General features: G+C 51.2%; 4 protein-coding genes across 4 annotated transcripts; 2 read left to right on the forward strand and 2 right to left on the reverse strand.

The window, feature by feature from the left end:
* Positions 1 to 76: 76 nt before the first annotated feature.
* On the forward strand, positions 77 to 2,111 carry CGGC5_v014665 (Transcriptional regulatory protein moc3; the record flags this gene model as incomplete). The annotated part of the gene is made up of 3 exons (XM_032029543.1): positions 77 to 195; positions 271 to 375; positions 434 to 2,111. 3 exons carry the CDS (start codon positions 77 to 79, stop codon positions 2,109 to 2,111), a joined length of 1,902 nt encoding a protein of 633 aa, XP_031890944.1.
* A 144-nt stretch (positions 2,112 to 2,255) lies between these two features.
* On the reverse strand, positions 2,256 to 5,513 carry CGGC5_v014666 (uncharacterized protein; the record flags this gene model as incomplete). Its single annotated transcript, XM_032029545.1, has 2 exons — positions 2,256 to 5,031; positions 5,095 to 5,513. The coding sequence occupies 2 exons, from the start codon at positions 5,511 to 5,513 to the stop codon at positions 2,256 to 2,258; spliced, it is 3,195 nt and encodes a 1,064-aa protein (XP_031890725.1).
* A 5,734-nt stretch (positions 5,514 to 11,247) lies between these two features.
* CGGC5_v014667 (uncharacterized protein) lies at positions 11,248 to 12,926 on the forward strand (the record flags this gene model as incomplete). The annotated part of the gene is made up of 3 exons (XM_032029547.1): positions 11,248 to 11,669; positions 11,727 to 12,764; positions 12,869 to 12,926. The coding sequence occupies 3 exons, from the start codon at positions 11,248 to 11,250 to the stop codon at positions 12,924 to 12,926; spliced, it is 1,518 nt and encodes a 505-aa protein (XP_031890723.1).
* A 1,950-nt stretch (positions 12,927 to 14,876) lies between these two features.
* On the reverse strand, positions 14,877 to 16,283 carry AMZ2 (Archaemetzincin-2; the record flags this gene model as incomplete). Its single annotated transcript, XM_066153132.1, has 1 exon — positions 14,877 to 16,283. The coding sequence occupies one exon, from the start codon at positions 16,281 to 16,283 to the stop codon at positions 14,877 to 14,879; it is 1,407 nt and encodes a 468-aa protein (XP_066007557.1).
* Between the last annotated feature and the right edge of the window lie 1,417 nt (positions 16,284 to 17,700).

Here is a 17,700-nt window from a genome sequence, read left to right on the forward strand (position 1 = left end):
GTCATTGTTTAAGGACTGCGCATGGCCCCCAAGATCCATCTGTCCTTGGTCTTTTCTTGTCATCCATACCTTGACCATGTCTATGATGGAGCCACAGTCATCGGGCTCAAGCTCGAAATCCAAGTCGTCCAGCCCGGATCCGTCCGCCGGAGTCATGGCCCCGCTGACGACCGGGTCTCGGGGGAAGAAGAATAGGTACGTCATCATCGGCGCGCCTCCGATCGTAGCGGCCGCCCCCTGACACTGGAAATCCATCTGACGATGCTGCAGATTGCCGGGGATGTCGCCTCAAATGGTCACTTTCTCTCTACATCAACGCTCACAGACTAAGAGAGCTTCTTCAAAGAAAGTGAGAACAGGTTGCATCACGTGCAAGTAAGCATTGACTCCAAGTCCTAGTCATATCCCCTGATGGGCTGACGATTGATGCAAGACGGCGGCACATCAAATGCGATGAGACCAGGCCATTTTGCCTGAAGTGCACCAAGTCACCCCGCGGGCCAGGGGTATGCGAAGGGTACCCTTCCGACCGCAACACCAAAGCAGGGCACCGCCAAATCCAAGCTGCGCCGCGCAGGATCGTGGCGAAGGGGACATGGAGAATCCAGAATATTCTCGTCGAACCAGGGTATGACTCTGTCTTCTTCACAGACCCGGAAGAGAGAGGCTACTTCGACTTTTGGCGCATCCTCGTCGGTAACATCTACCTCTTCCCGAACGATGTCATGTCCCGCATCCTCCCACAGCTTGCCCGACATGAGCCCGCCATCAAACACGCAGCCCTCGCCATGGCCGCGATGGCCCGCGCCCTGGTACCGAATCTCAAGCGTCGAACTCGAAGGGAACTGCACAGCAATGGGCCGCACTATGAGTTCGCGTTGAAGCATTACGGTCGTGCCATCAAACTTGTACGCACGTCCGCGCCGTCGACTGATAATATGCTCTGGGCTATCGTCTGCTGCGTCCTGTTTGTCACCTTCGAGTGCCTCCACGGTGACCGCAATGCGGCGTTGCAGCATGTTATGCACGCATATAAGATGATGGAGCACTACTTCATTCAGCGGTCCATGGTCGAGGATGCTCGGGAGACAGACTCCATCCGCTCCGTTTGTGACGATGCTGCGTGGATCTTCCAAGGCATGACGATGCAATCTTGGTCGCACAACGTGCTTCACTCGAAGAACTCAAGCGACATAAGCTGGTGCTGCCGTGGTAGCACACGGCCCTTTGCAGTTGAAGAGATGCCTTCGACGTTCGCTGACCTACACATCGCACGAAGATGGTGGAGAGTGGTTCAGCACTACATCTGCCACCGCTGTCCGATCTATACCGACATGTACGCGGACGACATGCCGCAAGAGGTCATTGCTGGCGGGTATATACGAAATACATATGAACTCAAGGATGCTGAGGATCTAAGGAGAGTCCTTCCTCAGTTTCTTGCCCATCTTCAACGCTGGCATGACAGCTTTCAGGGGATCTATGACCATGCCAGGATTGGACAAGATCGCGACTTCAGCTCATACGTCGACGCATGCAATCTGCGTGTACAGTATCTTCTTTTATGGAGCGATGTCGTGAGCATCAGTTACAGAGATGTCAAGACAGTCAAAAGTCTTACACCAGCATTCCGCGAGATTGTGGACTTGTCACGGATTGTCATTCAAACACAGTCTAACTGCGGTGGCTGTTCTGAGGTGTTCAGCATGGACAACGGACCTACCATGCCACTGCTGGTTGTCGCATGTAGATGCCGCGACGCCGAAGTGAGAGAAGAAGCAACGGAGCTGTTAGGGAAACATCCCAGGCGTGATGGCTTGTGGGATAGCAGGACGTTTCACACAATTGCTATGAGAAATAAGGCCATTGAGTCTGACAACATCGCCTTTGAGGATGATGAATTTGAGGAGTGGTCTCGACTTTCACGGAGGGAAGTTCACTTCGATGCCAACGGGGACGTCCAGGCAAAAATTGTCAAATGGCATCCCGAAGTTGGGGAGTGGCGTGTGGTGGAGGAGCAACTCAGTGAGCCATCTCATAGGGTGCCTCCAGACTACAGAGAGCTTCCAAGGAGGCAGCAGTCGATCAAGATTGCCCCAAGACTTTGTTAGATAATGATTAACTGGTAATGCGAAATCTCAAGCTAAACTCTAGTAAATCTGACAGTCCCGTCCCCAAAGCCAGCCACCCGCCGATGCATAGTAGCACGTATTTCTAAGATGAATTCCATGATCGGTTGAGAGTTACCTTCCGGGCTAAACCTCAGGCCTCCCTTCAGAACCTTTCTCGGGCCCATCTTCTGAATGGCCTCTGCCGGGCTTGCAACAATAGTCCTCGTTTCCCCAAACGCCGGAGCCCTCCCAAACGTCTGGCGTTGGGCAGGGAGTCCGTTGTTCGGTCTGGGCCATGATACTTTCTAACTGGTCGCGTTTCTCAGGAAATATTATCGGAAGGAGCTCACGGAGGTGTAAGACGGTTCCGTTATGGCATTGTGGGGCCATGACCTTTCTCACGAGGGGCTCCGAATCCACGAATCTGGAAATGTTAGACACAAGGAAGTGCCCTCTCTTCGTTCCCGGCCACCAAATGATGAAATCCTCGTCAGTGAACTTAACCCAGATATCGGTGTCTGCGCCATAAGTCAAGAACAGAGTTATAAAGTCTGCTCGGTTCTCCATTACTGCTTCCCGGGGTAATGACACGAGAATGCGCATAAGCCAAGCGTGCCAGCATGTAATAGTAACACCATGGAGGATACAGCTTCCGATATCGGACTTTGCGCTAGACAACGCTCCAGATTTGAGATAGGCATCTACTCCTGCTAGAATTCTTTCGCTGACGACTTTTGCAGGAGTGCCTTTGAACTGTCGGGTTTCATCATTCCTAGACTGACCGTAGCCGAAGGTGCCAGTGAGAAAGTTGTCTAGAACGATACCTTCATATATGTCGGCGTCTTGACCAGAGAGAATCTTATCCCAAACTTCGGGGGCATTGTAATTATTGTATATCCCAGCTCTCATAGAAAGAAGGAGCAAAGCAACTTTGGGTGGAAGGAACCAACTCGAGGGGTTAAAGGAATGGAGGAAATGGAGATCAAAACGTAGGTTTATTTCCATCTCGTGCAGGTTGTGGTGCTGTAGGACGTTGCCAAGTTCTTCGAATAGGCACATCCAACGGTCGTCGGATAGTCGCTTCTCCAAGTAGTGATATTGGGAGAGAAGCCCACGAAGCTGGACACTAAGCTTCTCCCGTACGTAGAAAACACTTGGGCGGAAGTATTTTATTGCGGCAAGGTATGACTGGCAATGAAAGTCTCCTTCATTGAAATCCATATCATCCGTCGCGTCAGCGCGCATCGTTTTGTTGACCTCATGTTGTCTCAAAAATTCAAGCGCCGTCCTATGAATACAACGGACCTGCTGATGAGATGGATAATACTGATTGATTTTAGATGGGTCCTTGTACGAAACATGGGAGTGAAAGTATTCTTCATCTTCGAAATCAAGAAGGACGTCTGACTCCGATGTTTCGTCTTTCGTGCTACCTGACTGCTTCGTTGTGCTTCTCGGTCCATGATCTCTTGGAAAGTCGTCCAACTCAGCCGTGTACACCTCAAGAAGGCCCATGCACCTGCGATACACCGCCCTGTGGGTACGATATAGTCTTTGATCTCGGGATGCCGCGTCTATCTGTGGAGTTGGAATGGGAAGATCGAGCGCAAAATTATGGTTTTTCTCGTATTCTTCGAGGAACGAATGGCGAATCAGAACCATAGGAATGCGTGGGCTGTGGGATGGAATGGTGGCCAGAAGCATCCGCATAGCCTTTTTTCGATCCTTCCTAGTCGCGAAGCTTTCATTTGCCATGGACTTGAAGATGTTTTCGTAGAGATTCTCTAGTTCTTTCGGCAAATCATTGACCCTTTCCTCAAGATCTTCCATGAGATCCCCAGCCGCATGACTTGAGATGAGTCCTTCGACAACAATACGTTCCCAAAGAAAAACACCCTCGGCTTTGTCAATGATCTGATTAATCAGACTTCGTGCTCGTTCAGTTGCAATTGAATCTCCTGTCGACGAGATGAGATCTGCAAGCTTGTGGCGGACGAAGCTCTGAATGTCGCGAAATGTGATTTCATGCAGTTTAATCTTCGGGCTATGGACAAAGGCCCTTGTGAAAACAACCCACTCGCGGCTTGATACACAAATCTTGATGTTGGTTGGATAGCGACCGACCCAGCTGAGCAGCAAGTCCACAATGGCCTGATGCTCTCCGACAAATTCATCTAAGCCGTCGATGAAGAACACAACAACGTTCGAAGTAAAGAAGTCTGGTGAGTTGAACAATTCCGTAAAGGCAGCTTCAACATACGATGGCCGTACTTCAATCGGCATCTGCTGAATAGCACAAGACCATAGCTGTGGGAAGACTTTCTCGACAAGGCATGGGACTTGTTCAAGTATTGAACACAACAATGCCTGCTTTAGTCCTTCCAGAGACTTTTGCAAGGGTGTCCCGTGCTGGTAGAAGAAGAAGTTTGCCATGATCAGTGATCTGTTTCCAGTCCATATCTTCAACTGATCTTCTGTGTTGCAACTTTGACAAAGTAACTTCATCAATGTTGACTTCCCTGCACCTGGCTTGCCAGTTATGTGGAAGACGCCTCTTCCCTTTGAAAGCCAAGTGGTCAGGTCTTGACGGGCGTTCAGCTCCACGAGTGTCTCATCAGTTCTGGCTTCTGATTCCAGAATCCAGGAGAATGTCTTCTCATGGGCAGGCTTGACGTCGTCGAACCTGCGAGTCATATCGGCGACACGAAGCTTCTCCAATATCAGTGCCTGCGCGGTGCGCTCGGTTGCTCCTTTGGAGACAGCTAAGATATACGCAGCTTGTTCCATAAACTCAGGAACATGCCTCCAAGCCTTCATTCGAGTCTCAAGCTCACTTATGCCATCTCTCATGAGCTTGACTTCGGTCGATTTTGCCTTTCCCTGATCACGGATCTCCTCCAAGCGCTGTTGCAGGTCTGCACTTATCCAAAAGTTAGCTAGATCATAGGCTGATGGTGCTGTCCAGCGGGAACTTGGCACTTACCTTGTCGCGAGTGTTAGTTGCATGTGTACTTGCTGCCGGCAAGTCTCCAAGTCCTTCTGTAGCTCTGCCTTCCTGTTTTTCTGGCGGGAGCTTTTGAACAATTTGAACGCTATGTCCCGCTTTCTGGTCGCTCTGAGGCCTCCCAGGAGACTCATCAACTCAAGTGTCAGAAACCTGTACTCATCGGTGACTTTGACGAGCTCGGCCTCATGGCTATTCTTCTCAATGTCTGAGTAATCCCGGCGTATGCTGTTCATTTGATTGTCACATCGTTTGATGCGATCTTCCAACTCCGCGTTGCCATCCAGCGATGCCGACCCATCTTCTGCAATGGCTTGAGCTAAAGCGACACCTTCGGCAGCAAAGTCGATGAAGCTGATTATGCCGCTGACTAGACCGATGATTTCTAGCCCGCTCATGATCGGTGGTCTGTTATGTCTTGCGAGCTTACCTCGACAGATTGAAGGCTGGACGAAGTTTCGATAGGGCGAATCCTGCACGGCTGTCGTAAGAGGACACAAGACGCGACTTGTGATGGATTGAAGGGGCCGGATTGATAAAGCCACGGGACTTTTCCAACAGTATGGTGTTTTCTGCTTAAAACCTCTAGAGGCCACTGGAGCCTTGCTGGGCGCGCTCGGCTCCGGGTTTGCCGCTCGCCAGCTCCGATTTGTTGAACCACTTTAGTCTCTCAAGCGTTTGATGCTTTTCGGGTCCATGTATGAAGGTATGTGGCCAAAGTGATCAAGAGGCAACAACTCTTCACAAATGATAGGAATGAGGCATTCGCCACAAGCCCGCGCGAAATGTTGTTCAAGATGAGGGAGATGTTGGGCATCAGGCTGCAGGGGCTCACCGGAAGTCATGGGACCGCGCCTGCACCTGCCGGGTTTTCGGACCAATGCCCATGAAGCTCTCGAAGCACAACACTTCAAAGTGGTCTGGACAATTCCGCAGTATTTTACAACAGGCTGTCCAATAGTAGACGGTGGGATTGGCTCCCGCTTATCCGGCCAAGAGAGGGGTATGGCGTGCTGACGGTGTCTCGGTCCTATTATTAGATTCTATCTTATCCTGATCACTTCAAGCAATAACGGCTGGCCAGGAGGCGCAAGTTCGATTGCACTGTTGCTGTACTGGACGTGGTAACCACTCCAAGGCATTTTCAGTAATCCTATGTCAAGTCTTAATGTGTCGAATAAACTTCTGCAACATAGACCCTCCTACTCAAATGGGCATGATATTGGACATTGCTTCGATTTAAGAAGGGGAATTTCTTTGCCCTGGAAACTTGGTCATAATCTGCCTGCGGCAGTCCAACGATGCCGATGATAAAGAGAGAAGAAGAAACACATAGGAGTTCCTTTGATGAGATTGTATTTATCTGAAATGTATTGATTGACCTATGAATGCTTTGAAGTCCGATCTGCTAGCGAGCTACTTTCGCCTACCTCTTTTCAATTACCTCGGCAATAACATCATCTTCTAGACGCTGGGCGTCAGCACGAGAGAGCACGGGTTGTGCTTCCCCCTGGTTCCTCGGTACCCATCCAATGTAAGGATTCTCATCCCGACGCAGTTGCAATTTTTGTATGAATCTTTGGCGGATAATTGCCGGACTGTTGGAGCCTTCCGCCAGTCTTCTCTGTCTAGATTCGAAAAGAATCTCCATGGCTTGTAGCAATGAGACCTGTGACGAGGAAGCAGGCACCAGATCCTTCATCTGCCTCTTCAGGAGCGAGTAGAAGGAAATCAGGCGGTTACCCCCACTAAGGTAGGTGTCTTGGAGGCTCAGCTCGTAAGAAGCAGGGTAGAATCCGGCGAGCTCCCAATCAATGATAGCAGAAAGCTGGTAGTCGGGACGTCCGTCAGGAGAGTTGCAAGGTTTAACGATGATGTTGCGAGGGGTGAGGTCGTTGTGGCAAAACACGGACTCGTGCCGCCACTGTTCTCACCACACTTGCCGCACCTTTTCTCGTCAATGGGATTGGGCGGCGTCGCCGACTTAGCGGGGGTGGTTTTCATCTCGTCATGATGCGTCGTATTCTCAGACTTTGAATAATGAATGATTGAAATGATGAAAAATTGAAATTGCTGTGTTTTTACTACTGATTGTTGTTTTTGATGTGTGAAGATCTCAACTTAACTTGACAGGCAAGATGTCCAGTTCGCCCTTTACTTATATATTCAGCTGTCTATATACCCTTGAGTGCCCCTCGTTGAAAGAGCAGCTATTGAGCTCAATAGCTGATGCAACCGTTCACGAACTGCTGGGCTGATAGATACCTTGACGAGCAAGTTGCGTACGTACCAAGGGGCAAGACACATACCCTCTTGGCCGTGGTTTCTTGTATGAGTTCTTTATCTGTGTGTCGCATAACACAGGTAGACAGTTGAAGGAATTATCGCATGGATGAATGGACGGATGAACCGCAAGCGGATAGAGGTCTTAAGGAATCTGGACTACATAGTACAAACAAAAAGTTGTCAACCCACAAGTCGAAACAAGTTTCGCTAACTAAAATTGCCCTGGAAGGATGGCTCAACCCGCTAAGGGAGGCGGGTGATACAGCCGAACCTCACCGATAGACAACAATGAGGCGGAGTCTGCAAACAACACAATCAAGTGGACGCGATTCTCGTGGTCCTAGCCGTTTCCATCCAAAGAGCGAATTCGCGCAATCCATGGCGTTAGCTGTGCATTGGCACATAACGTGCTGTAAGAAACTCCAGTTGGTACTACAACCGTTCGCAATCACTCGCCGCAAGATTGAACCCACCGTTGTAGTACCACAATGGAAACTATCCATCAAGCTGTATCCAGAAGTCCATGTGCTAGCCTTGCTTTCCGATAGTGTGAGATGGTCGCTGTCGACGGTAAGAGATTGAGGGAGCAGACTTCGTTGTGACAAAGCGTATCAGCTACATCTTCTAGGCTACATTCCATCGGAAACAATATGATACCTGGGTGCAGCTTACCGACAAGAATACCGTCAAGAAGCGTATGGATATGAGGACTCAGGAGATACATGTTCGCATTGAGAACAGAGGTCAAGGCTGGCAACCTTAGAACACGATTGTTTCAAATGGCGGGAAAGAAACACCGCGAGCCACCTGCTGGAGCAAAGTAGCAGGATGCTCGAGCGGACACGCATTGGGACTTTGCTAGGGGGGTGAATATGTTCGTTGACCCCCTATTGGTTCCCTCTTCACTGGGCGGAGCTCACTTGCGGTGGCTGCATGCAAACGATGTTGCTCTTGTGATTGGATTGTATCTAGTCACGTGGAGTTCTCAACTCTTCACGAGTTCAGGTTCTGATGCAACTTGGCGAGAGACAAAAGCACTTTATTACCTCCTCACCGCTGGCAAAGTAGTCGACAGCCACGCATGACCCGAAACAAGGCCATCTCATTACATGTCCTATCCTTGCAGGAAAAATCATGTTCTTATGTCAGTTTTGCAAAAGTATTGAGGTGCAATATCTCCCCTCGGCCACTGGGGTTACACTAAGGCCTGATGAGTTCGAGGCAGCCCCGTCGCAGCCTCATTGTCGGTCCTTTTTTTCGTTGCAAGAGTCGGCCAAAACGTGTAAACTTTGTCATTTGTTCTTCAAAGGCCTCAGAGTTAACCAAGATGAACGGCTTCCCAGCGGCTGCGCTTATATTAGTATGGGGCATACAGATTGGGCCGCTGAAGATCCCCCTCTGACCGTTGAGCCGATCAATATCAGGGCGCTGAGCCGAAGCGGCTGGAGTGTGAACCAGAAGCAGCTTTACGGTATTCAGGTGACTTGTGGGTACAGGACATGCGAGTTTGGGCTGTATGCAGACGATGGTATGTGACCGCTCAGGCTACTGGGTTACCTGCCTAACATGATCCAAGATTCTTGCGCAAAAAAAATGGGAATGGTGGTTGGCGAAAACCCAGAGCCTGTGAAGGAGTGCCGACGACCTCTGGATTGGATTCAGGCATGCCTTAAAAGTCACGATGTTTGCTCCCGATACCAGACACTTTTCGCATCAGCGACATCCTTCCCAACCCGACTTCTTGATCTTCAGCCTACTACACCACATGCGGACGTTCGGCTGGTAGACGGCTCCAGTTGCAGTCATGCGCCGTATGTTGCATTGAGCCATTGCTGGGGCGCCGCTCCCGTCGTCAGAACGGTCAAAGCCAATTTACTTGCCTTCAGGACCAGGATCGATCCGTCCTCACTAAACAAAACTTGCAATGACGCTATGGACGTTACCAGAAAACTCGGAGCGCGCTATCTGTGGATCGATTCTCTGTGTATTGTACAGGACGACGCAGACGACTGGGACCGGGAGGCGGCCAGGATGGCTCAGGTTTACTCCCAGGCTTACGTTACCATTGCTGCGACGTCTGCGCCTGACGGTACTCATGGTTTGATCCGGAAAGCCCGCAATGAGCCGCTCATACCACTTCACTTTCAGAGCAGTGACTCCTTGAATCGCGGCGTGTCAATTGGGCCGTCACTCAGCAAGTTCCAGCGCATCGACAGGGAACCATTGAACAGTCGAGCATGGACGCTTCAAGAGCGAGTTCTATCCCCGCGAACACTTCATTATGCGGCGGATCAAGTACATTGGGAGTGCAGGCAGTCCATCATCAGCGAAAGTGGAAGTTCTCCCTACGGTTATGGCCAGGGAGAATCAGCCGAAAACTCCATAGTCAGGGGTTGGCTCGGCAAGATGGCAAGAGACATAGTTCCGGACATCAAACCTGGGAACGAAGAGGTTTCTAAGTCAGTCAGGGGCGATCCGAACCTTGCTATCAACAATTCAAATGTTTCATACGAGAACTGGTACCGGATGCTACAAAACTATACGGAAAGAAATATCACCAAAGACGCTGACAGGTTGCCAGCTCTGTCCGGTATTGCGAGAGCCTTTTCCAGTAAGAAACCCAGCCCCTATCTAGCGGGCATTTGGCTGGATGACATTACGTCTGGACTTTTGTGGTATGTCAACGTACCAGAATCGGCACGGTACCCAGACACATACCGCGCTCCATCATGGTCTTGGGCAGCTGTCGAAGGCTCTCCAGTAACATTCCTTTCAACCCACTTCTTTGGCCGCCGACCAGGAGAAGTCGATGAGATTGAATACGTCGACCACAATGTTGATCTAGACTCGGCCGATCCCTTTGGGCGAGTAAAAGCTGGCTCGTTGACCTTACGGGGCTATGTTAAAGCTGCAATGCTCAAGACAGTGCAGGAAGGCCAGGAGATCGAAGGAGTTCGAGCTTCCATGCATGTGTTGTTCGATGAAGAATCTGCGATTGGCACGGCGAATTTAGACGTTGCAATTGCAGACGGTCCTGTACATTGCCTGCTTGCTACTTGTACATACCCCCAGGACTCATCGTTGCATTATACCCCCAACGTCATTCTTTTGCTTCGTTCATTTGGAAATGCTGGTCAATTTCAACGAGTGGGAATGGCCGGATTGTTTCCACAGCGGATTCGCGAGCCGCAAAAGCATTTCGACCCAATTCCGCAACCGGGAGACCCCAGCTTTACACAAACGGGCAAAGTCAAGCTCGACGAACAAACGGCAAAGGGGGAGAGCCTAGAAACTTGGTTCGATGAAATAGAAACATCAGTCATCTCCATCATTTAGATATCAGGCAGTCAAATCGAAGAGGCCGCTCAGAAGGGTTATTCGTGGAAAAGCACACTTCGCTTGAACTTACGGAGTGATGATTGGCTGACTTTCCTCATTTGTTGATTATCTGCGTCTGCTGTGCCGCCTCAGTGCTGGGGTTATCATTGGCTTAGCTGATCCCCAGATGCTGCGGACATGGAGTCATGCGGACCACGCAAGGCTCCCGACCATGATGAAAATCCCGCCATCTTCATCACCGTTCTCGACCGTTGCTACGCAAAACGCCTTCGGAGCTCGCCATTGCTCGGGACTTGCCCAGGTCTGCAGCCTTTGCCGACATCACATCTTACGGAATCATACGTTTATGACACCCAGAGCCTTGACGAAGACTGCACCGACATTGAGTCCAGCTTCCGCCCCCAACTTGACGCCTGGTCTGCTCGACCTTGAAATAACACGTCATTCTGAAGAAAACGACAGCTCGGGGTCGCCTTTCGCCTTAATTGCCCAAAGTACGCAGAAAACATGATGACACCTGTGGAGATCATTGGGCTTGTCAGCGCAGTCATCACATTCATCGACTTCGCTGCCGAGAATATTGCAATCGCTCAAGAGATTGGCAAGTCTGGCACTGCTGCAAAGAAAGAGAATTCTGAGTTGGAGAAGCGTGTTGGTCTGCTTCAAAAGCAGATCGACAATGTGCGGCAAAGCACGAATGGGTCGCGAAACGACATCCACGGAGTTGAATTGTTGAACCTCACGGACGAGTACCACGGCCTTACGACCAAGCTGCTTACCCTGCTGAGTGAGCTGAAGTCAACCAAGAAACGTCAAGTTGTCTGGAAGTCGGTCAAGAATTTGTACAAGAAGAATGAAAAGGAGGGTCTGCAAAAGGATCTAGAAGACTGCCTGAGGAGAATACAGCTTCAACTGATGCAAGTGACGAGGTAAGGTTTCCCTGCGTTAAGAGATATTGAATCGAGCTAATGGCGTTATTTATGTAGATATGAATTTGGCGCACACCTCGATAGGATCAGTGACCAAGGAAACAAGCAGATGGAAGAGTTGAAGCAACTCAGAAGAACCACCACCAATCTCGAAAGCGGCATGAGCTCGTGGGGTCACATTCCCAGTTTACTAGAGCAAGTTCGTCTCATTGTCCATGAGTCCAAAACAGCACTTGGCCGAAAGGCCTATTTCAAGATTATGGACGGACTGAAAGTGAACGGAATGGTCGACAGATTCGACGAAGTTGACGAAGCGCATGAGCACACTTTCGGCTGGATTCTAGAGCGAGGGCCAGCTTCGGAAACGGAAACAGCGGAAGAGACTGAGGCGCGTCGAGGAATCATTGACTGGCTTTGCCATGGAGATGGTGTTTTTCATATCACCGGGAAGCCAGGCGCCGGGAAGTCGACTCTCATGAAGTATTTGTGCCAAAGCCCGAAGACCCAGGAATATCTGGGGTCTTGGGCTGGGCACAAATCGTTGATCACAACAAACTTTTTCTTCTGGAGACTAGGCAGCGATATCCAGAAGTCACTCGACGGGCTTCGGCGGGCTTTGCTTTACTCCATCCTGCAAGAGCTTCCAGAATTTACCGAAGATGTATTTCCGCGCCATTGGAAATCGATTTTTGATGACAAAGTTGTTTCAATTCATACCAGAGACGTCGATACCGCCCTTGAAGCTCTATTCAACCAGACGGCCTTCTTAACATCCCACAGGCTCGTTTTCTTCATTGATGGCCTGGATGAATATGATGGAGATCACGACGGAATGCTCAAGACGATCCTCAAATGGACCAAAGAACACCACAACGATATCAAACTCTGCGTCTCAAGCAGAGAATGGGAGATTTTTACACAACGGCTAGCCGACTGCCCCAGGGTCAAGCTCCAAAACATCACGCGCCGAGATGTTCAAACCTACGTGAACGAGGAGCTCTCCGAAAACGATGACTTCACCCAAGTCTCCCTTCGAAGCCCTAAAATACTCAACCTCGCCAACATCATTACAGAAAAGGCTGAAGGCATATTCTTGTGGGTGAAAATCACGCTCCGGAGTCTGAAGTGGGGATTGTTGTCTGGGGAAAGTGTGAGAGAGCTTGAAGAAAGAATCAGCGCATTGCCTAACGCGCTTGAAGCCCTTTATCAATCAATATTCGACTCTATGAGGAACCGCGGAGACACAAGTCAGATTGACAAAATGAGAGCCATGCGGACGATTCTCACAGTTTCGCGCTACGCTGTCGGTGAAGAAGAGTGGGGCTATTGGCCGTCTCTATTTCAAGTTCCACTCATGTACTACTCGTTCATTGACGAATATGAACGAGACGAGAACTTCGCTATCAATATGTCATCCGGAACAATGGAGGAATCGGTACAGAAAGAACGAATAGAAAAGGCTCGGAGAATGATCTACCAAAGATGCATGGGCCTTTTGGAAACATATACGGTTCCCTATGACGACAAACCTCGCTATTACAAACCAGTCATCCCCAAAGAGCAAGGCGTCATACCTCTCCCTCCTATCGCAAGCCAACGAATGACCACGCCCACCACGAACGAAGCTGGCGGTGGTATTGAAGACGGATTTGAGGAACGCATTGACACCGAAAGTTCATCTTCGTCAAGTGAATCAGAATACAAAAGCTTCATTAGTGGCGAAGACGACGAGTACCTTCACGCATACGCAGAGTTTGATGACGACGGCAAGTTCAACCACCGCTTCATGTATCAACCAAGAGTTCGATGCATACACAGGTCAGTGCATGAGTTTCTCGTCCAACCAAGAATCGAAGAACTCGCGCGCCTCGATGCAAGAAACTTCGACGAAGCGGACTTCCACCTCCAGGCATTCGCAGCATGCCTTAAAATGTTTCGACCATCCGTCTACTTCGTCAGAAAAAGACTTCTTTACTTGTGTGAAATACTAGTACGTATGAAACATTGCTCTTCTTTGAGCATAGAAGGCACTCGCCTCGCGGAGTTTCTGGAGCAGGTGTCTCAAGTCGCCAAATCTCATCACCTGAACCTAGGAGTATCTTTCACAGGGTTTTTTAAATGGTCCACAGGAGATGTGTATCACTCACACGGTGATATCTACTTATCAGCTGATGATGCATTGTATCTTGTCCTTCAAAGACTTGATTTGTGTAACGAGGCTCAATACGTGCCAGGGAACGAGCTTTGCCGCCAGCTTTCCACAGAGAGTGGAATGATCCAGTACAGCGATGTTGTTTTGGACAACTACTTGACCGGACTGATCGATGTTTACTATGCGCCCGGTTTCAGACATATAAGAAGAGGTTATTGTTCGACAGTCTTCGAAAATTTGTCGAGATTGTTTGAGGCTGGTCTGTCAGCAAACACGAAGTCTATCCAAACTTTGGATGGCCAAGTAGTGTCGAAGTGCTGGTATCTATGGTTAGTGAACTCTTCGAGCTGCCAAGATCCCGAAAACACATTCGAGGGATATCTTAGGCTGTTTCTCCAGTACGGAGCTGAGTGTGACATCTGGTGCATATACAACACAAACGTATTTGCTGTGTGGTGGCCTGGAGCAAGGGAAGCCCTGGAGCTTACCACAGGAGGATACGTACTGGACAGAGCTCCTGCTTGGTTCAGATCAGAGAGTAAGATAGGTATTTTCCTGGCATCCCATATCGGGGAGAGTGGCATTGTGCCCTTGAGAGACGTCCTTCCGGAAATGTATCCGCATTGTGGCACTGAGCTACAAATTCTGGCGGACAAAAACCAAGGAGATAAAGTACCGCCACCTAAAGAGGTTTGGCACCACTTCATGAAGACGTAGATATCTTATCACAACTGCTGGAGAATTCATATGCGAGACCTCTATAGGTTACAGCTTTTGCTATTCAGGCGAATAGTGATAACAGGCCATTAAGAGTAATAAGTATGAAGATGAAGATGATAATAATAACGTCGACAACAATGAGAAGGATAACGACGACGACAGCGGCGGCGGCGATGAAGATGATAGTCACGACGAACTAACGATAACAATAAAGGTAATCATATTTTAGTGTAGCTTATAGATAGTTGTCTGCCTGGTTAGCTAGAAGTATCCGCCCAGATAGCAAAACTCATGACTTATATCCTCTCATTGTACCTTTTTGACTTCTCATCGAATCACATACTCTTCAACCTCTCCTCAAGCCACCCCCAATACCCAGCAAACATCCCAACCCCCTTCCACCCTTCACAAAACGCCCTCATAGCCTCCATCCTCTCCCTCTCAACCTCCCTCTGCCTGCCCTCAACCCACCTCCCCCCCTTCCCCCCCTCCACAACCCCCATCTCCCCAAGCCCATACACAACCCTCGCCTCGCAGACAGGACACAAATACGGCGGCTGCCTCGCATCCTCCCCCAACCCCGCGGTGCCCTGCATGACACACGCATAGTACACGCAGTGATCCATCCCAAAACAGTGCCCCAACTCATGCGCCGCCGTCCTCGCAACCCGCGAGAACCACAACCCCCTCTGGTCCTCCTTCGTCTTCGGCACGACAACCTTCTTCGCAGCATTAATCGCAGCACCCAGTGCCGTGTGCGGCTTCTTCTTCAGATCAAGTACCGCTTCACCGTCAGAAACCACCCTGCCGCCACGCTTCCTCTTCCCACCTCCCTCCTCCCCATTCTCCCTCTCAAACTCCTCACAAAATCCCTCCACAAACCTCGCACAATGCGCCAGCGGCCACATATGCCCAACCTCCACCCCAAACGCCAGATCCAGCACCGGCCTGTATCTAAAACTACTCACCACCGAGATCCGACTCCCGCCATACGCCCGGCCACAACAAAAGTCGTCCTCCTCATCCTCATACAAATCCTGCGCGACCACCAGCACGCACGCATACGCGTCCCGCGGCACCACCCCCATCAGCGCGTCCAGGAAATCGCTCAAATTCAGCTGCATCCTCGCAATCTCATCTTTACTCGGCCGCGCCCGCACGCCCACCACCGTCTTGTCGCCCGTCGCCAGCCCGACCATGTCCGCCTTCCCCGCGTCCTCCCAGCGAATGAACCTCATCGACGTGGGCAGCAACTTCACCTCAAGAGGATGATAAAACGCCGCCAAGTACCCCATCAAGTCCGCTGTGTCAGGATGCTGCAGCCGCGGGAACTCCGCCGGGTCAACCAGGTCCTCGACATCCGGCTCCGCCCACTCCCGCATAAACGCCGCGCTGTCATCGATCCGCGGCACGTCCGCTACGTACAGCGTCTTGCGGTCGTGCGTGATCGGGTTGCGGTACCCGCCGTTGATCCACGACCGCAGGCTTTGCGGGGGGTACCGCGGGTGCAGCGCGAGCTCGTCGTCGGGGAGGACGAGCGGGCCGGGAAAAGTGGAGGCGTCCGGGGCGGCGACGGGGCCGGGCGACGATGCACTGCCATCGGGGACTCTCCCGGAGCGCGTCGTTGCAGCGATGCGTTTGTCCACGGGCACGCGCTTGAAGCCGGCGGTCTTGCGGCCGTAGTCTGACGCGTCGATGAGGACGGTCTGGTGGGTGCATGCTTTCTTTTTTGCTGGCGCCATGGTGGGAGTTGACGGTGCAAGTGTCAAACGTCCGCCGGTCGCTGGGCGAAAACGAGAGACAGACTTATACGATTCCTTCGCATCCCATATCCACCGAGACGTTCCAGATTCTGTGCCGCAGAATGAGTCACAAGCACGCATAATCACCCCGCCGTGAATTCCAGGACCGAAGAGGAGTGAATTGTTTGATGAAGGGGCTAGTTTGTAGCTAGAAACCAGCGAAACCCCGCTTTCCGCGCTGCTGCCTACGATGCCTAATTCAAGCCACTGGCGGACGATTTCTTCAGCCTCGCATCCTAGAACTATTCCTGTAAGCACCAGCATCGCTTCTTGCGAGTCGTGTAATTCCAGGCTGGGTCGTGTTGACACTGCCTTGCCACTAGGCTGACTCGAAAGTCGTGCGGCTCGCCTGGGAGTAAACACTCGTCCGGATCCTCGATGTCCTTCGAGCGCACCCAACTTGCCACTCGCCCGACTGAGTCGCCCAGTCCGCCCTCACATCCAAAATCAACAACGAGCCCAAAGGAGCAGAGGCATACACCCAGAAAGCCTCTTGCATCACTCGATCCAAGCAGACGTGCCCCGAGCAGGCCTCCAGCCTTGACATCAACGCCTCGGCCATCCGCGGACGACGGAGCATGTGTCCCTCCAATGCAGTCCAGAAGCACAGAAGAAACGTCCCTTACCAGCCTTTCCTTCCTGCAGCCCTGCTAACACGAAAATGACGCCGTCAGTCCGTCTGCCCTCTTCACGCTCGGCCGGGTCTGGCCTTCTTGCAGCCCTGCACTGCACTGCACCTCGCCACCGCCTTAACCATGCCGTCGCGCTTGCGCATAACAAACCGGCATGGCCCCTTCAGACGATCCGCCCGCAACACGCAGCACAACACCATACGCGCGCTGATCCCGCTACCACCGCCGCGGTACCTGCATCCCGCATCCGCGAAGGTGACGGCCGGCCGGATATCCCCCAATATCACACACCTCATCACCGCCGTGCATCGTGGGATAATTATCCCACAAACCAATATCACCGCGCCCGCCCGCTCATGCCCCCCGACGGCCAGCGTCAAGAACATCGTCAAAAGCCTTGCGCGACGCCATCGCTCTCCCGCTCGCGATCTCTGACGCGCCCCGGCCCTCCCGCGACCGCTTCGCGATGGTTGACGAATGAGATGACGCCACACCTAAGGACGTTGTCAACGCCCAAGCTAACAATCCAAGACGAAAACCCCCAAAAAGAGAAACCTCGCTTTATCTGCCAAATTGAGCCTGTACAGTCGTCAGCTTCGTCAGCTTCAAATCTCTCTCGTCGCGCTGCGAAAACCATCACTGTCGCAAAACTTCGTAAACAAAGAAAAAAGCCAACAGCATTCCTCCCCCACGTCAGGCAAGGTTCACAAGTGAAACCAGCCCGT

The sequence above is a fragment of the Colletotrichum fructicola genome, assembly GCF_000319635.2.
Source record: "Colletotrichum fructicola Nara gc5 chromosome Unknown KSG_Nara_v1_contig09, whole genome shotgun sequence".
Lineage (NCBI taxonomy): Eukaryota > Fungi > Ascomycota > Sordariomycetes > Glomerellales > Glomerellaceae > Colletotrichum > Colletotrichum fructicola.